A 20365-nucleotide genomic window follows, 5' to 3' on the forward strand; every position below is an offset into this window, starting at 1 on the left:
TTCGGCTGGAATGTCTTAAGTAGTGTTCATAATTGTCACAAGAGCCATATTGTAGCATAATTATTAGACAGCATCTTTCTTTCATCAACACACACCTTGAAATTATTAGTAAAAATTTTAATGTTAAGCAGATATATTTATTAAAAATAATGCTAATATCCTGGGCACATTGATTCCAAGAGGGCTTTTGCAGATTTCATTATAATTACTTAACAGCTAAATAATAAAGGTTTATTTATTTTAACTTACACAGTTACTAAATAATAGAGGAGAAAGGAAAGAGTAGGGCTAATCCAGTAGAGACTGAAGCTGGTATCAATCTTCCCTAAGCATCTGTTTGGTCAGCAGCCTTGGGCAAAGCTTGTCTCTAAAGGGTTAATCAGGGCCCTAAGTGATTTTTGCACTGAGCTCCTCCTGCACCCTACCATGGTGGCAAAAGGCATGGGATTCAGAATAAAGCAAAACCAAACAGTTTATTAAACTGTTCAAATTGTTAAAAATGATTAAAAGCCAGTTCAAGATTTTCATAAACACTATTCCAAAATGTTAGTTTTAAAAATGTTCCTAGCAATGTATGCATTCCCCTTATGTCCCTCCCCTCCCTCCCTATCTCTTAAAATAAACTTGAATACCCAGTGTAAAAAACACTTGAGGGAGAACCAAAAGTCAACCATTTGAGAAGAAAGGTGAAGAGGGGAGCAGACAGTGTGTAGCAGATGCTGGCACTGCTCAGGGGCTGCTGATGCAGGCTTTGGTGGCGTTAAATCCCCCAGTAAGGCATCAGGTGTCGGGACTCTTTCTCATAAACGTCTGGAACTATGCCATAAGGCGTCTGTACCATTTTAACCGTTGACTTCCCAAAGAGCTGGCGCTCGTAGTCTATCAGCTGCCTCCAGAAGCCTACGTTGGGCCTGATGACAGGCCTCCGGGCTTTCACCCAGTTGTACGCCTCCAGCAGGCACACGTTGTGGAATTTCATCAGGTAAGCGATGCAGAGAGTGGCCGAGCGGCTCACCCCTGCAGCACAGTGCACCAAGGTGGCCCCATGCTTCCTGCTCACGCTGTGGATCTTGTCGGCCACGGTGTCAAAGTACAGTCCAATGGGGGCATGAGGCATGTCAGCCAGAGGCACTTTAACATATTCAAATTGGGGCCAGTTGAAATTGGGGATCTCAATGGTAGCATTAACAATGCAGGTGATGCCACGAGCCTGGAGGAGGTGCCGATTGGAGGCCACACTGCCTCTGCCCAGGAAGAGAGAGGAGGTGATTTGAGCAATGCCTCCTATGTCTCCCTCGGAAATCATCCGAGGGGCCATGAGAGTCCTTGGTAGCGTGCTGTGACCTCTGGAGCTCATGAAGACGCCAGCAATCACACTTGCATCGTTGGGGGCAAGACCAGAATGTTCTGTTTTCCTCCACCAAGGAATCCAAAATCACAGTCCCTTTCCTGCAAAATACAGGGATCTGTCAGTACTTTATTTTTTATTATTTAAGACAATGTCTTGCTGTCACCCCAGCTGGAGTGCAGTGGTGCAGTCATAGCTCACTGTAACCCCAAACTCCTGGGCTCAAATAATCATCCTGCCTCAGCCTCCCAAGTAGCTGGAACTAGTCATGTACCACCACACCCAGCTTCTGTCAGTATTTAAATGCTATTGATTCATCCTAGCTTTCTGCAGTGTTTGTGGAATGGAAAGTGAAAAGATTAAAATTATTTTTTATAATAGAGTACATTCTTTCAAGGATGTAGACAAATTATTTTCTATCAATTAAGAGGAAAAGTAGTCTAAGACATCAACATGTAAAATTAATGTAAAACTCAGTTCTCTGATGATTGTCAAAAAAAAGAAAAATATAAGTGGAAATAGTCATCCTATTATCTATCCTGTTTTTGGAAAAGTTCAGGACAGAAACATGCCCAACAGTCCTGCAGGGTCCTGCTCTTACGGAGTGTTATTCTTTGGTGATGAGGAAGAAATCAGGTTTTCTGATCCCCCATCGCCATGCCTTTTCATGCACTTCCTGCCTACTTCTTGTCGGCTTCCATAGCTATGACGGCTGTTATTTTCCTAACCCTAATCCTAGACATGGCGATCTTACGAAGGTATGAAAGTGATCTCACCTTAGGTAATGTGTCTGATGAACTGCCTTTATGAACTAAAAAGATACTGAATTAGATCAGGTGCAGAAAAGTCAGATCACCTTAGCTCTCTATTATTTAAAAGCAACTATTTCCCATTCTATTTGGAACATGTGAACACTTTGGAAATGTAATTAGCTTTGCATAACTTGTGCTGTGGCATTTCCATGGAAATAATTCCAGGCAATTTGAAGGTCATGGTCTTAAAAGTTTATTCCTACAACTTAAATGAGCGTTTTACCTAACCTGACCCTGGTTGTAGCTAAATGATAACTTCACCGTCTTCTATCATCTAATTCTAAGCTCCAAGATGAATCCCACTGACTGAAAATCTATATTCTCTCATTCGTACAGTGTTTACTATAAAATGTCAATGTGTGTTAGTAGCAATGGTTTCCTGAGATTTTAGACACATCAATTCCTCTCATCACCAATCACAATGCTTTATGGTCTGTGCCCAGTGGCAAGTGTGCTACCTGCACCCAGGGTACCATAAGGAAGCCAGAAGTGACTTCAGTCAGCTGAGAACATCCCCAGGTTCCACAGAGAGGCAGTCCTGGGGCTACTCACTTGCTCCACAGTCTGGTGTACACTGGAGCCCTCAGTCCGGATCCAGAAAGTCCTGAGTAGTGCTGGTTATAGTGGATACAAATCAGATCTGCAGAAAGACAAAGAGGCAAGGATATGGCCAATCAGAAAGTTCAAAAGAATTCCTCATGGGTTTTTAATACTAAACCAGGTTTGACTGAAATAAATCTAGGAAGTTGAAGGTGTGCTAAATATTTCTAGGTGTGCACTTAAGGAATGCACCAGTAAGAAACAGCAACCTCAAGCCAGGCATGGTGACATTCCCTTGTAATCCCTATAACTTGTGAGGCTGAGGTGGGAGGATCACTTAAGCCCAGGAGTTGGAGGGCAGCCTGGGCAACATAGTAAGATGCTGTCTCAAAAGGAAAAAAAAAAAATCAACCTCAGCCTCAGATTTTCATTAATGACACATAACCCATGGTGTGACAAATGTTAAATATAGTTTTGGCAATTACAAAGACAAATCTCCTTTTGAAAGAACAAGATTCAGAGACCACAACATATCAATAAAATGTTAAGGCAATGCAGAATGCTCACTGGGCCGGCCATGAGGTACAAAAACTGAGCTAGAGTCTCTTCCATGATACCCTCAGTCACCTCAGCAGTGTGAAGGACTAGACCAGACACCACAGCGGGTAGGACAGTTAAGCAAGATGCAGACAAGACAAGCAGCCATGTGACTAACACGATGCAGGAGAGCGTTTACCAGGGAAGAAGCCTAAGTCAGCTGCTGGTGGGGCGTGGCCAGGAGTGATGACATTGCACATGGCAATGAGGACGTGGCTGTAACCATGAACACAGGCACTCATAAGAGCAATCTGACATTTTAATTTTTCTTTTCCATGGTGGCCCTCCTTTTTTATTCGTTTATATAATAATATAATGAGCACTGTGAACATCATTAAAAATGTGTTCCTCTCCCACCTGTTCCCCTGCCTTTCCTAGGTAACCATCACACTTTAATTTTTATTTTGGGGGCTGGGCATGGTGGCTCATGCTTGTAATCACAGCACTCTGGGAAGCTGAGGCAGGATCGCCTGAGCCCAGGACTTTGAGACTGCAGTGGGCTATGGTCACACCACTGCACTCCAGCCTGGGCGACAGAGGAAGACCCTGTCTCTAAAAAAATTTTTTACAGTTCAGTTGAGTGTTGAGATATAACTGACATACAAACTGATAAACAAGTGTACAGCTTGATGACTTTTGATATATGTATACACTTCAGACACCATGACCTCAAAATAATAAACATCTATCACCCCCAAAAAATTTCTTCATGGTCTTTTATAATCCATCCCTCTCTTGCCCTCTAACCCCATTCCCAAGCAACCACTGATTTTGGGTTTTTTTGGTCCCTATAGTTTGCACTCTAGACTTTTATATAAATGGAATCCTACAATATTTTTTTTTAGTCTGGCTTCCTTCATTCAGCATAATTACACTGACATCCATGATGCTGGGTTATCAGTGGTTCATTCCTTTTTATTACTGAGTATCATACTGTGTAGGTATATACTAGATAACATTATTGGTTTATCTGTTCACCTGCTGATAGACATTGGGTTGTTTCTAATTTAAACCCATTATGAGTAAAGCTGCTATGAACATTCACGTACAGGTCCTCTGGGTACACATGTGCCTTCCTTTCTTTTGGTTAAATGGCTAGGAGTCAAGGGCTGTGTCAAATGACATATGTATATTTAACATTTTACATTACTTTTTTAAAAGAAAAGTTTAAAAATAGTTATATCACTATGGTGCAGTGGTTCTCAAACTCGAGCATGTATTGGAATCACCTGGAGGGCTTGTTAAAACAGACTGCTGGGGCCTCACCCCAGAGTTTGATTCGGTAGTTCTGGATTTCCCTGGTGATGGGTGCTGCCGCCGGGCAGGGGACACAGTTTGAGAACCAGTGCAGAGGGGGATGCTATGGGGTGCTACGTAGATCCCCTTTAAGACTGAGGCATGCAGGGTGCTGGTGCTGACAGCTCACAAGTCCCTCCCAGAAATTGCGCTTGTCTGAGGGAGCTGCCTCACCCAAGGTTACACCCCTCTTTGGGAGCCCACATCTGATGATTAGTTCATGCTGCAGGGGCACGGAGAGAGGTGTACAGGTAAAGTTGCATCATGAGGAGGAACAAGGGCGTAGTCACATAGGGCAGTGTGTATGTGTGTTGGATGTAAAATATAAACAGGGCAGGAACTTTTAGGTGAGAACACTCTTTCCTACAGCAGAGCAGTCTCCTGCCACTTCCTAGTCTTTGCCTGGCAGAATCCTACTAATTTACAAAGCAAAGTCGCTGTGGTATTAAACACAGAATTAGGCCTTCAAACTGCTGGTTTCAAGCTCTCCTCAATGTGGAAAATCTGGAAGATGTTAATCAAATTTCCAAGTAGGTTATCTAGTTGTCTAATTTTTATTATTTTTTTTTTAGCTCATGTTCAAGTGAAAATTACTGTTGTCTAATTAAGAAGGACTCAGCCTTGTGTCCTCCCAAATAATCATGCTGTCTGGGAAGCGACTGGCCCTCCCGGGGCAGGGTGCCCAGGCTCACTGCGGAAGCCTGGCTTATTCTGTTAACTCAGCAGTGATAGGGTACTTGGTGCTGCAGGGAAAACAGATTGTGAGCCCTCAGGGCAGAATCCAAGTGAGACAGACACGATGCTCCATCCCTGCTGCTGCTAGTCCATCTCCTGCCAATAAACCTGCTTAAAATGCCAAAGCGGGTCCAAAGTTTTAGAAAAACAACCGCTGCCAGAGAGCACTCAGAGGGCACAGACATTATATAGATGCCCCTCTGACATAACAGACCTGACCCCCTGTACAGATTGGAAAATGCAAGGGTCAGAAAGGGTGAAATCATTTCAACTTGAGAAGACAAATAAAACCAAGAAAAGATCCAAGGTATCCAGACTTTTAGCTCAAGACCACACACTGCTTCTCTGCATGACTGTGCAGGACAGCTGTGTTCTCATCACCTGCCTTACAGCGCTCTACCACCACCAGCCAGCACCTGCAATGTACGAAAGGGGTCTTGGATCTGCACAAGAAGAACGTGTTAAAATGCTGCTTACAGAAAAGACTGAGTCCAGATGGGCTGAGCTGCTCCAGTTTCACCTAGTGCCAGAACAGGGAACTACTGCCACAGCCTGGTACACCACGCAGCACACAGAAAGCCCTCCTGACAGCAGAGCGACCTTGGCAAGGAGTAGTCCCAGAGTAGGCACAACAAGAAGCTCTAGTTTGGTCCAGTTCTAAGATTAGCAGAACCTGATCCTAAAGAATAAAAAAACCCGTGGGTATTACATCATAGGTGCATGAAAATCAACTTAGTAAATGTGTCCTGGGAGATGGGGAAAGGAGAGTTTGACCCATATTTGAGGGATCAAAAGTTGCATGGTGCTCTCTGAGTGAACGTGCCACTCCCATTCACTGGTCTCTGGCAGGAGGATGACCAGGGAAAATGCTGAAGACTGTCCACGTCGCTGTCCATGGTGTTCAACTTGGCCTTCCCAAGTTGCTCTGGCAGCTGCATTTACTTCTTGGAGAAAAAAACGCTTTCCTGGCCAGGGGAACGGGGATGGGCTCCCATGAAGGACAGAAAGGAGGAGTTATCCTAAACCAGCCCCAGGGAGGCTTTTTTGTTTTTTAACCAGCTATAAGCAACAGCTTGTCAGAGATGATGGTGTTCTCTTTGAATAATAAGCATCGAGCACTAAGTACTAAACAAAATGCAGAATTAGTGTCTTCCTAGGGGGCCTGTAATCTCAATAATGCATAAGCTAATAACCACCGATTGCTCCCAGCACTGGAGGGCTCCTGGGATGCAGGCACAGCCCTGTGGTTAGCACTGGCATCCCGGCCTGCAGCAGTGATGAGCACCACGCAGAACTGCTACCTGGGTCTATTCTAAACATCCAACCTGGTGCCGTGGAGGCCACTTTTCTTTTCTTTTTTAAAAAATGCTGACAACCACTAGAATCACCAGGTAAAGACCTGACCTTCTATCTAATTCTATCTACTGCTTTTTTTTCCTCATGTTGAACAAACAGAAAAATGGCCACAATGGTTTTAGAGATGACTGTGTAAAATGATCTGACTGAAATATTTTTAGCTTTAGGAATTTCAGAGGGTCAGAGTACATACTGAAGGCCTACACTGTTACTTTTTTATACTTGAAAAGCTTATGTAAGGCCAACTATGGTGGCTCACACCTGTAATTCTAGCACTCTGAGAGGCCGAGGCAGAGGATCACTTAAGGTCAGGAGTTAGAGACCAGCCTGAACAAGAGTGAGACCCCATCCCTACAAAAAACAGAAAAAATAAGCTGGGCAAGGTGGCAAGCACCTATAGTCCCAGCTACTTGGGAGGCTGAGGCAGGAGGATTGCTTGAGCCCAGGAGTTTGAGATTGCAGTGAGCTATGATGATGCCATGGCACTCTAGTTGTGGCAACAAAGCGAGACTCTGTCTCAAAAAAAAAAAAAAAAAAAAAAAAAAAACAAAAAAAAGAAGACAAGCTTATGCAATCACATTTTTACTTATTAAATATCTAGTTTTTTTAAAATAGAAGCATTTTAGCCTACACTGTCATAAATAAATAAATACTACTTTTCTCATTCATTTTCATTAATCAGAAGTGCATTCTACTGGGGGAAAGTTAAAATATTCAAATAAACATTTGAATACTGTATAAATATTAAAATAATTTTTAAAAATTTTTTACAAATAAAAATAAAATCACAATGTGGCAATCCTGCATTAATATAAAATAACTTTCTGATAGGACATTAAGAATAAAATTCAAACAATGAGTTATATTCATATTAAAGTAAAATGAAGTAAAAGATATTCACAAATTGCTCTGTCACCTGGAACGCTTTCACAATTTGGCTAAAACACCTCAACATCTTCCACTTACGTTTGGAAGAGGGGGCGTTTTTGCTTTTCCCACCATATTAATTGACATGATAGTGTTCTGGGATGAGGATAAATACACATAATACACATGAAGCTAAAGACAGAGACCCCATTCTGGTTTAGCAACAAATACTCCCCCAGTGTGACATGCAGGTATAGATCAATTGCTTATGTAGTCGTGACCAGGCTGACCATGTCGATGTCGCTGTGTGGACCACTGGCCCATTCCCACTGTGTTCACTGAGCCTAACAAAGGCCAATCACTGTAAGATACTAGCTAGCTGCTGGAGGTAGACTATGCCACAGCCCAAATTTGGAGATGGGCAGTCCACTTGATGAGAGCAGGAAAAAAACACGGCAATATCGTGACACAGAGGCACAGACTTTAAGAAGTTTCATTCTGTATGATAAATCCATAGATTCTACATGTTGGAAATAAAATGAGTCAAATAAGAGGGAGAAACTATCAATAACTATAAAAAAAAGGTGAAGATGTGCATTTATTTGGGTACCATGGGGCAATCTGTTCACATCTGGAATTGAATTTTTGAATTTGGTCCTCACCCACCTCAGTGCCTAAATTACTTACCACTCAGTGACACAGCAGTATTTTACTGAGTTCAAGCTATGTGTTCAACACTATGCTGAGTGTTGTTGTGGACGGCTGCACAAGGTATTTGGCAAAGATGGCCCCAACAGCATCTCCCTCCCATCCCACATGGTGTTCTCACAATGTAATCTTGACACTCCTCCCATCCAACGGTAGGGCTGATGTCCCTTCTCCTTGAACCTGGAGAAAGCTCTGTGACTGCCTCAACCAAGAAAATACAGTAGAAATGATGCTTCTGAGGCTAGATTACAAACCTCCCGCATCTACCTTGTTCTCTTGGGACTTGCTCTTGGAACCCAGCTGCCATGCTGTGAGGGAACCCAAATTTGCCCAGCAGAGCTACCACAGGGAGAAGCCATATTTGGATGTCCTGGCCAACAGCCCAGCTGAGGTCCCAGCTGATAGCCAAGATCAACCACTAGATATGTGGGTAGAGGCACTTCAATATGATTTTAGCTCCTAGCCATCAAGTTACTCTGAGGCTTTGAATCTTCCAGCTAAGGCCCTAGATATTGTGAAGCAAAGACAAGTTGTCCCCACTATGTGAGGTCCAAATTCCTGACCTACAGGAATCTATGAGCACAATACAAATAGTTATTCTACACCACTGAGTTTTAGAACTGTGTTTTGCAGCAACAGTAATTACAACAGGAATATTTCACCTTTAGGTGAAATAAGACACAACCCTGGCCACTGAAGTCTGTGCTTGGTAAAATAACATTGAAAAAAAAACGCACAACCCTGTACTAGGATTTTACCACCTTAAAGAGATGACACAAGTCACACATATAAAAACCACTAACAATAAGAGAGAGACTAACATTAAGTGAACCAAATGACTGGTGCAAACTGGGTACTGTACCAATGCAAAGAGAAGGCACAGGATCAAAGCAAAATAAAAACAGCAAGGTACTGAACAACTGAGTTGTTTTGGGGAAGTGTCTTACAGATTGTACTATCATACTTTTTCTCCAATCCATTCAAAACGTGCTGCCATTCTTGCCTTTCAGGAGTCTCCTTATTTTTAGATTCTGAATGAAGAATATAGGCCCTTTTCTATAAGTCCCTCACTACTCAAAAACTGTGACCTAAGGCCCAGCAGTATCAAAACCACCTTCAGGCTTGATAAACATGCAGAATTTCAGGCTCTCTCCCAAGACCTATAGAATCAGATGCTGCAGTTTAACAGCATCCCAGGTGATCCATATACATATTTTTAAAAAATGCAGGTGCACACCTGTAGTCCCAGCTACTCAGGAGGCTGAGGCAGGAGGATCACTTGAGCCCAGGAGTTGGAGGTTGCAGTGAGCTATAATCATGCCACTGTGGTCCAGTCTGGGGAACAGAATGAGACCCTGTCTCTAAAAATTAATTAAAAAAAATTAAAAAGTGTCAGAAGTGCTGCTCTCATTAATCTGCTTCATCCTGTCCCTCTGGACTTGCTGAAGCAAATTCAAGGGCCTGTCCTGTGTAAGCAACGTGAGCAGGCTCAGCCTCTCACGGGATAGTATCATTCTGCTGTTGGGTTTCCCAGATGAGGAATCAGAGGTAAACAGAGCTGCAGAGGCTTTCCCAGACTCTACACAGAAAATTAATAATCCCACTGGGAACCAGAACCCTCCTTCCTTGAGTTGTCCATTTGTTGATTAGTCATACAATCTGACCACAACAGATCAACCCATCCAAAGACTGCCAAAACGCACATTTCACTGGGGGTGGTGGGGAAACTCCAAAGAGAAAGCAATTAAGGAACATAAGGTCAGTCTGACTGTGCTTTATATCTATAATCTGGATATTAATCTCTAAAAATCCTAAACTGCTAGGTATGAGACAGTCTTTGGGTGTAAAAAAATCTGATAAAACTAAACCAAGAAAATGCTTGCTGAAGTCCACAATTACCTCTATTTATTTATTTATTTTTGAGACAAAGTCCCGCTCTACTGCCCGGGCTAGAGTGCCGTGGCATCAGCCTAGCTCACTGCAACCTCCAACTCCTGGGCTCAAATGATCCTCCTGCCTCAGCCTCCCGAGTAGCTGGGACTATAGGTGCACACCACCATGCCTGGCTAATTTTTCTATTTTTAGTACAGACAGGTCTCACTCTTGCTCAGGCTGGTCTCCAACTCCTGAGCTCAAGCGATCCACCCTCCTCAGCCTCCCAGTGTTAGGATTACAGGCGTGAGCCACCACGCCCGGCCTACAATTACCTTTAAACCTGGTTGGTGACAACTGGAAACCAATTTGAGAAATAGCCTATATAAATAATATTTTAAAATCCTCTAGGAGTAAGTGGTAAAAATTAAATGTGAATTATAGATGCTTGCTTAATTGGTAAACTTTGATTTAGATAAGTCAGAATATCTACAGGCAGAGTACTTTAAAAAAAAAATCACCCATATCAGCAATAAAACCCAAGTAGGTATGAATTTGCCTCAAAATTGCCAAAGTCACTACTGCCCTCTGAGAAGCAGGACCACAAAATCTCAGAAAATGCAGTCTTTTCATAAATAAGATCTCAGTCCTTAAAAGTTCATTATTACTTTAAGGAAAACAAAGAAAGAATTTATAAATTAGAATGCTTGTTAGAATGCAGATTCCTAGGACCCACCCTACACCTAATTAATCAGAATTTCTGGAGGTGAAAGCCTGGGAATTTATATTTCTAGCAAGCAGTATTTCTAAAAATATATTAAGCTGATATGGTGGAAAAGATAAATATTATCTACTGTAATTTCTAGGAGGATAAATGGAACAAGAAACTCAATAAATGTAATTTATTTTTAAAGAAGATTATTTTCAAATAAAATAATACAGCAGTCATTTGGCTTTAAGATACAATCCATTACAAAAAGTTCCATTTCATTTCCATTTTGGATCATCTTTTGCTGAAAGTTTGTACCAAGTAATTGAAGCTCTATAAAACACTGACTACTTCTCCAGTGTTTGTTAATAAGAGATATGTGAAATGATGTACAACCTTTAACCATGAAAGGGTTCTGTTCCCTAAACACAGAACTTATGTGACAGCATGAAATAAAGACTAGTAGATATTTCTATGTCCTTTTGACATTCAACTAAAATGCAGCTTGTATGACTCAAGGGACATCATTTTAAAAAATGCACTGTTTGATTTATAATAAATAGGTATTAATATTTAAATAAAGTGAGTTGGAAGGAAACCTATCAAATTCATGAGAGTGATTGTCTCAATGGAGGAGGAGAAGGGGCCGCAGGAAGCTTTGACTTATGATGCTTACTTTTTTTCATAAAAGAAAAGACAGATAAGTATGACCAATGATTTTGAGTGGTGACTAATGATGTTGGTTAATTTGTTCTTTGTAATTTTCCATATGATTTCAATTTCTAAAAATAAAAAATATTTTAATAGAAAATGAACGACAACAACTAGCTGTCAGTCAAGCCCCCTCTGCAGCCTCTGGCCTTGTGCCCACCAATGCACTTGACACAGGAGCCAGAATAACAAGTCGGTTTAGTGGGAGAGAAGTCAGCAAGGACACCAGTGAGGCACAATGGCTAAATTAGCAAAATGCTTAATTATAAATCTTGACTTCAAATTTGTATTGAATTGTATGCTGACAGTACTCTCTCAGATTTTATTTTCAGCAGTGCTCCCTTAAAACTTCAAGCAAATTCACTCGAAGGTTGCTCTCTTCCAGGAGGGGAGAGCTGGTGCTACAAGGCTCTCTGCCACGTAATGCTTGCTTGTCAGAAGCAGCGTGCTCTTGTTAAAGAGTGTTTTCACATGTACCCACAAACTCAAAGACCTAAGGAGTCAAAAAACCTGCCATAGGCCATTGATGCTGAAACTGTTCCGGGACAAAGGCAGAAGTAAGCCCAGCAGTTACATATGAATTTCAAAAGAGAATTTTTGTCCACTGAGACTTCAAAATGGCAGGGGGCGTGGAAAAGCTGACGGAACTGCAGCAAACTGGACCTGCAGTCGATCTCTCTGTGTGTATGAGCCAGAAAGGGCAGTGCCAAGGTGAGCTGGGTGGGCTGGACAGGGCCTAGCCGGGGCTTGCACTGCCCGTGCCCTGCAACAGGTGGGAAATGGAGCTGCTCATGAATGCTGCCTGCTGGAAGGCCGAGAGGATGTCAAAGAACACAAACAGGATTCCTCCTGCCATCACTCAGATTTAAGAGGTTCTGCCACTACTTTTTAATTCCTCCTCCTGTGGGTGCCTTTTCTTGAAAACTTCTAATTTATATACATGTGGTTTCTAAAATGATGACTATTTTAGAGAATCTGAAAAAAATCTTTACTATAATAAGCAAAAAGTACTTGTAACTTATGTAAATAAAGACTGAAAGTAGAGTAATTTAGCCATTTTCCAAGATGCCTTACAGAAGAAATAAAAAAGAACTACAAATCTCACATTCTTTGGGCCAGTGTTCTTCCATCATCCCTCCAGCTAAGAAAAAAGAAAAAAGGATCCACCTGAGGGTACTTTGTAAACCTACACAACTGTAGAACATTCTGCTCTAAAGCCAGACTGTTAGCACATAATACTAGGCACACAGTAAGTACTCAACAAACACCTGAATTTAATAATTGTCCTCAGGTGACTTGTGCTTTTCTCCCCATCCTCTTTTGCTCTTTCTTTTACACACACACCCCCACACCCACCCCACCCCCACCCCATCCCCAGCTAGCTTTAAATCCAGCTGGCAAAACCAAACACGGGTAATCAAAGTTAACTTGGCAACTGTCTGTTCAGAAGGCAGGAATCCTATCTAACCCAGCTCTAAGCAGCCCAAGTGTATATAGTCCCAGCTACTGCCTATAATCCCAGCTACTCCGGAGGCTGAGGAGGAATGATTGCTTGAGCCCAGGAAGTTCAAGACCCACCTGGGCAACACAGTGAGACCTTGTCTCTAAAACAAACAAACAATCCCAGCTCTAAGCTACCTTTACTTTTGCACACAAAGGAAGATTTGGGGAAAAAAATACATTTTAAAGGTTGTAAAAGAGCAATTTATTCCTGTAGCAAAGAAGCTGTAGTTACTTTGGAATTGCCAAGGCAGGAGGCACCAGGGTCTATGCTCAGTGCCTCTAAGAGAATATGCACAGGTACACAAGTGTGTGAGCCCTGTCCTCGAGGGTACTTTCATAAGGACAGGCCTCCCTTCCCACACACATCACACACTGACTGCCCTAGACATTTAAGGCTGGACACAATGCAAGCATTCACCAGAGGTAGGATTTATTCAAGAACTTTAAAAGACTTCTAGATATTAGCCACTTTTATTTTCAGTACTCCAGTTTGCATATTTAAATTTTCCAGTAACTACTCATCTATTTAAAAAAAAAAAGATTGATGGAAGGACCTACTAGGTAGGTATTTCTCAACCAAATCCAGTGAAAAAACCATTTCTGGTGTTTGAATCGTCTGTTAGTCCAAAAAAAGATAACTAAAATAAATAATAAAATAAATATAAATACACTGGTACATGATGGGCCAGGGATAAGACGACCTAGGTGACATTCATTCATTCATTCAAGAAATGTCCAAGCATATTGTGGTTAAACAGCAAATACACTAGATTATAAGTCCAAGGGTGACACTACTGAAGGAATGTAAATTGATACAACCACTTTGAAAAACAGGCATCAACTAGTAAAGCTGAAAATATGCACACCTGACTCAGGACTGCTCAAAATTGCTCCAGACCAGAAACAACCCAGATGTCCATCAACAGTGGGTGGATAATCTGCAGTACATTCATACAAAATTGAACTAACTACAGTCACAGGCAACGACATGGATGAACTTTAAAAAACAGTATGCTGGCCAGGCGCGGTGGCTCACGCCTGTAATCCTAGCACTCTGGGAGGCCGAGACGGGTGGATCGCTCGAGGTCAGGAGTTCGAGACCAGCCTGAGCAAGAGTGAGACCCCCGTCTCTACCAAAAATAGAAAGAAATGATTTGGACAGCTAAAAATCTGTATAGAAAAAATTAGCCGGGCATGGTGGCACATGCCTGTAGTCCCAGCTACTCGGGAGGCTGAGGCAGTAGGATCACTTAAGCCCAGGAGTTTGAGGTTGCTGTGAGCTAGGCTGATGCCATGGCACTCACTCTAGCCCGGGTAACAAAGCGAGACTCTGTCTCAAAAAAAAAAAAAAAAAAAAAACAGTATGCTGTAGGAATTTAAACAAAAAATTATATAGGTGTGGGTGTATTCATTTATGATGCCAACCGAAAGAAAGAAGGATCCAAAAGAATACCTACTTTGATTTCATCTGTACAGAAGTAAAAACAGGCAAAATGAAACTATGTTGTTTAGAGATTTATATTTAGGGGGTAAAAACTATAGAAAAGGAAGGAAGTGATTTCCATAAAAGTGGTTTCTGGCTAAGGGACCTCTGGGGGAGGAGCAGAGGTTGTCCTTAGGAAAAAGGAGGGGGAGGTGGCTACGTAGCCTGCAAGATGGTTACACTTGCGTTTTCTTTAAAATAGTTCATCAAGTTATCCATTTGTTTTATACCTTTTTCTGTACATTATACTTCACAATTTAGAAGGTTAAATAAATACAATGTTGATTTCCAGGAATTTAGAACCACTGCAATTCCAGCCAATCCTCTCTGAATGTCACTGTTAGCCGGTCGGCTTCATAAAGGTCAGGGACGGACTTTGTCTTTCTCCCCGGCACTCAACATAGTACCTTTACCAATGGTAAAAGTCCTCAGTAAATGTTTAATACAGAAATCTATAAATTCCTGACATGAATTTTGTTTTAACTCATCCATTTCCTGAAATTACTGATTTGAACTGTGCCCACATTAACACTCTCCTTTCCTTTCTTTGTCTTCATCCCAGTGAAGCTTTCATAAATAATAAAGCTACCACCTTAAATGTTAGCGGTGTTAAGTTTATACTTAGGCCTTTGTTGCTTTAGCAACTCTCCCTGCCTTCCCCTCCCTTTGATGTCTAATTATAAGGAAAGGAAGACAAAACACTTGTAGGCCTAGATTTTTTTTTTTTCAAATAGGAAAGTTTTCTTCTGTACCTGAGAGTAAAGCCCAGGATGGTAATGATTCAACTACTCTGAAGTCAAGAAGGGGTCATTGGGCTGTTGCCCTGAGAAATACCACCATGCTATTAGTATTATTAAAACTTTACAATCGGTAAAGCATGCTACCTGTTCTGGACAGAAGCCAAATCTCTATGACGAGGCCCAGTCGATTTTAAAATAATTTCAGTTAAAAATTGCTTTGTACAAAAAGACATTTATGAAAATGTTTAGAAAATTCTAAAAGGATACACATAAACCGATAAAAATACCAGCAGTTATTTTTGAGAAAGGTGTTCAAAAGGAGGCTTTAACCTTATTAGTTTAGTTTACATTTTTTACACAGAGAATGATTAACGTATTTCTCATAACACTGGGAAAAAGCATTTTTCATCCACCTTGCCTTAAAACAAAATCCCAATTGCAATCTCACCCAACAGATCCCTCTCTAAAGTCTATCTTTTTAAAATGCTAAAGTAAGGATTTCTTATATACCTGGCCAGTTTTTTATGATATGAATATACATTTATGTCATTCTATTAAAGAGTATTACAGAATTCATACCTGCAGTCAACCAATATGAAAGATTTCAGATGAGAACAGCATAGACACGTTCGACACTGACGTTTAAAAGACTTGGAATGAGGGAAACTGTCTCCAGTTTTATGGGGGAAAGCCAAAAATACCAAGCAACTACCTCTCCTCCCCCAAGCGTCAGAAGATGAGTCAGAGCTGGAGGCAGGAATAGGGCCCATGTGTCAAGCCGCCTGTGCAGAGCTCCTTCCTACCTCCTCCCGGCAACTCTCTTCCCTCACTCAGGCAGGGGTCTCCATCCCAGCCTGTCCCTGATGTGAATTCTCAGGTGTCTCTGGCGAAGAAGAGGTGGTTATTCTTTCTGGAGCTACTTCATTCCCTGCGTTTCTCAAGGGAACCGAGACTGGGGGCCTTTATGAGTCTACAACAAGTAACAATAACCAAATTGCAGCTCAAGGGAGTGGAGCTTCCAGAGTCCAGACACACACAACTTTGCAAAGAATACAGCACCTTTGTTCCCTTCATTTTAAAGAGCAGGAAGGAAATAAGCAGACAGAAGTTGTGACTTATCCAGTGTCACTTAACTTCGTGGCAGATCTGAGTCCCGTGCATGGAGCTGCTCCTGGCTGGCCGTGGCCTTTTAATTGACCTATACAACCTCAGGGAGGATGGTCCAACATTCCACCAGACTTCTGAGTGGTCTTACGCAACAGGCATTCCAGGAAACACTGGGTTAAATCTCTTGGTCTATATTCCTTTAAGGTTGGTAAGAATCAGAGTTAGCTCTTTGCCTCCGTTTTTACATCTGTAAAACGGGAAGGTAATGGTCTCCACCTACCTCTCTTACAAAACTATAATGAACAGCTAACGAGTTAACACATGCTAAATGCCTTGAGGTCCTGCCGGGTGGAAAGAACAAGGTGGTTTAAAAACAAAAAATCCCTACACAGTAAAACTGCATTTGTAAAGTCACTCCTCCTTCCCTTGCCTCTGGGATGCCCAGTTACCACAACACTGGCTGGTACCACTGGCAACATCCACCTAAATATAGTTATACAATCCACTTAAAGCGGCTACAGCACGCAACTCCTTTCACACACAAACAACAACTCAACTTCGCTCTGGAGCGAGGGTACTTAGGAGAAATAAAAAGACATGTCAGCACTGTGCACACCACTCTACTGCCGCAGAGAAAGACTCAAGTTGAATACTTGGCGTCGCTGAAAGTCAAGTTGCTTCTATCAATGCACCAGAAACCTTTGCAAGACGCAAAAAGCCGCCGTCGGCTCCAGAGCGAGTGGATGCTGACCGGCCGGTGCGGAGGCCATGGCGGGGCTGGAGAGCGGAGGGGTCAGGGAGGAGGAGGGGAGAGGAGCAGACGAGGATGCCCGCCCCCGGGCGCAGAGGGCCGGGGTCCCGAGGTGGGCACGCCGGCGGCAGCGGGGAAGCAGCAGGGGTGCGCGCCGAGGCTCGGCGAGGCGGGCCGGGACGAGGGGCGCTGCGGAGGGCCCGGAGCCTCTCCTGCCCCGCCGCCCCGAGGCGGCGAGGACCGCCCGGGAGCAGGTGGGAGCGCCAGCACAAAGTTTCCGGAGACGAGGGTCGCGCGGGCCTCGGGATCCCGCCAGAGCCCAGGGGCCGAGTCGCGCGCAGTGCCGCCCCGCCTGCCCCCACCCCCAGCCGCCCCCCCGCGAAAGCCCCCGGGTCTGCGGCCCCTACCGGCGCGGCGCGGCTGGCGGCTGGGGCTCCGTCCTCCCGCGCGGCTCGCGGCTTCTGCGGGCTGGGCGCCGCGCGCCCCTCCTCCTCCCCTCCGCCCGCGCCCGGGGCGGGCCGCGCGCACGCTCCCTGCGCCCCGCCGCCCTCTCCCGGGGCGGCGCTCGGGGCTGGGGGTGACGCGGGGGACGCGCGGGCGCTGGGCGGCGCGCCTGCGCGCTGGGGCTCCGCGACGTGCGGTGCGGCCCGGGCGCGCCCCAGGACCCTGCGACAGCCGCTGTCCCCGGCGTCCCTCTGCTAGGGGGGCCCGCGTTGTCTCTTCACCTGTCCCACACACGCGACCCCCGCCTCCCCACTTCGGCGTCCACCTACAAGCTGGGCTGAGGCGGGGGTGCGGGGGTGCTGGACGGGGGGACTTTCTGGATTTGAGAGGATTAAGGGCAAGGAAACAATACAAATAAAGCTGTGAAGACCGCAGTTAGTGACTAACCACCGCCTTTCACCCCACCCCCACCTGCTCTCCGGCACCGGAAAGCCCAGGGGTTGGGACCGGAGAGCCAAGGGAAAATAAACCTCTTGGCAACTGTTGGATGAATTTTGCTTGAACAGGCACGGGCAGTTGCTAACAACTGTGGGAAGCTATAGCGCCAGAGACGAGAAGAAGGCATCATGTAAAACATCTCCACACCTTCCGCCTGCTCCCAGACCCCCAAGCCACCGCCACTGCGCGGGTGCCCCTCCGAGCCTCAAAACGCCAGGTCCACAGCCCGTGCCTCCCAGGTGGGGCGGCAGGGTCTTCAGAGCCCAGGCTGGACACATGGATTCGTTAAGGGCTGATTTGCTGTGTCACCCTGAGGGTCTTTTTTAATTCAGGTCTGCCCATCTGTAGCAGTAGATGCAAATCGGACTTTTTCCATCACCACCCTGCCCTCCCTCCTGCCTCTGGCAGGTGAGGCGAAGCGCGGGGGAGGCGTAAGCGACTTCCTCAAGGCTCTGCAGTGAGTCGACACCTGGAGTCCTGATTCCATGCCCAGCCTTTTCCTCACCAGACCCTGCTCCTCGCCGTCGTAAATCGTTGGCCTCCGAACTGAACAAAAGAGTAGTCATAGGTTTGGGAGGAGGGGTCGGTGGCGGAAGTAAAAACCGCGTTTTCGGTTTACATATCTCATCTTCGTCAACCAAAAGCTTTGAGGCTTTTTCATGGTCTTCCTAATCTCCGCTGGCCAACCGGATTCAGAGTCATCGTGTGGGTGCTGGAATATCTGAAAGTTTTGTCTACTTCCCAGACAAAAATTTAACATCAAAGGCATTTAGTGATAATCCTGGGAGAGCCCAGACTAGATAGATTTATTTTTGCCTTGATAAAGAGAATCAAAACTTTAAAATTGGGCAAAATTAATCTATGAGAGAACAAAACACAATACAATTGAGGGTGAAGCACTAGGAGTTCGAATCTTGCCCAGGAAAGGCATATTCCCAGCACTAAATTGTTCCATCCATTCATCTAGTGACTTATTTTTGACACACCAATATGAAAACTAGCAAAATCTCTAATATAAATTATTGTATGCTGCCTTCATTTCTGCACGCCATCTCGCCCCCAGGAATTGTCCTTCCTTCAGTCAACTCAGTGACTCAGAGCACAAATAGATATATCCCTCTTCAGATTCCTGTTTGTTTGTTACACAGAAGGCAGGTTTCCAGAAGAAGCTCTAGGTAATGACAAGGAGCTGGGCAATTTCATGGATTACGGGAACTAAGCCTACCATGAAAAAACATACCCTCATTAGTGAAGAGGGAGGTGTGCTAAGGTAGAATTTGTGTTGAGTGTGATGTGTAAAAATTTAGAGATTAAGAAACGTAGGAATGGAGCCAGGCAAGGTAGCTCACGCCTGTAATCCCAGTACTTTGGGAGGCTAAAAGAGGAGGCTCGAGCCCAGGAATTCGAGATTAGCCTGGGCAACATATTGAGACCCCTGTCTCTACAAAAAATAATATTGGCAGGGTGTGGTGGTGTGTGCCTGTACTCCCAGCTACTCGGGAGCCTGAGGTGGGAGGATTTCGTTGAGCCCAGGAGTTTCAGGCTGCAATGAGCTATGATGGCGCCACTGCACTCCAGCCTGGGGTGATAGAGCAAAACCCTGTGTACAAAACAAAACAAAAAAAAGGTAGGAAGAAGTGCTGAAGTCAGTAAGATCATTTAATGACTGTACATATGTGCCTGTGGGTAGGGAGGTGCTTCATGCCTTTATAGAATGTGGAAGTGCATGTTTATATACGCCTCTACAAAATAAAAAGGAATTTGAAGGTATTCCCTTCTAGATCAGCAGTCCAATAGCAATTTGTGTGATAATGGACATGTTCCGTGTCTCCACTGTCCAATACAGTAGCCACTAGCCTCATGTGGCTACTGAGCACTTGAAATGTGGCTAATGTGAATGAGGAATGGATTTTTTTCTATTTTAATCGACTTAAATAGCCACAAGTGGCTAGTGGCTACGTTATTGGACAGCACATTTCTAGACTATAAATATGTGAATTTCTTATAGTTGTCAACTATTTTAGTGTAGAATCATTTTAGGGGCTGCTATAAAACTACAATTTGTCTGTGGCCAGGGAGGGCTTAGGTCCTCCTGATTCCAGCTAAATAAGCAGTGCATCTTTGCAGAATCAGAGCTGTTCTGATTAACACAGTAAGTAGAGGGCAGAAACTTCTACTTTGCTTAGCTTCTGATGTCTGCTTTTCCAAAAATATTCTCCTTAATTACTTGGGCAATGACTTCTCCTTAGATTAATCAGACTTTTATGGGTCCCTCAGAATAGTTGCAT

The 20365-nt window shown here is 44.0% G+C and overlaps 1 protein-coding gene across 3 annotated transcripts; it reads right to left on the reverse strand.

Moving 5' to 3' along the window:
- Positions 1 to 120: 120 nt before the first annotated feature.
- Positions 121 to 17658, reverse strand: DUSP14 (dual specificity phosphatase 14). 3 transcript variants are annotated; one of them, XM_045525539.1, is made up of 3 exons: positions 17543 to 17658; positions 2713 to 2800; positions 121 to 1449 (listed from the first exon to the last, which is right to left on the reverse strand). In XM_045525539.1, the coding sequence occupies exon 3, from the start codon at positions 1355 to 1357 to the stop codon at positions 761 to 763; it is 597 nt and encodes a 198-aa protein (XP_045381495.1). In that variant the 5' UTR covers positions 1358 to 1449; positions 2713 to 2800; positions 17543 to 17658; the 3' UTR covers positions 121 to 760. The 3 variants fall into 3 exon arrangements, with proteins under 3 accessions (XP_045381495.1, XP_045381497.1, XP_045381496.1); XM_045525541.1 differs by lacking the exon at positions 17543 to 17658 and adding an exon at positions 15857 to 16018; XM_045525540.1 differs by lacking the exon at positions 17543 to 17658 and adding an exon at positions 5806 to 6064.
- Between the last annotated feature and the right edge of the window lie 2707 nt (positions 17659 to 20365).

This window comes from Lemur catta, chromosome 15, assembly GCF_020740605.2.
Source record: "Lemur catta isolate mLemCat1 chromosome 15, mLemCat1.pri, whole genome shotgun sequence".
In the NCBI taxonomy this organism is placed as follows: Eukaryota; Metazoa; Chordata; class Mammalia; order Primates; family Lemuridae; genus Lemur; species Lemur catta.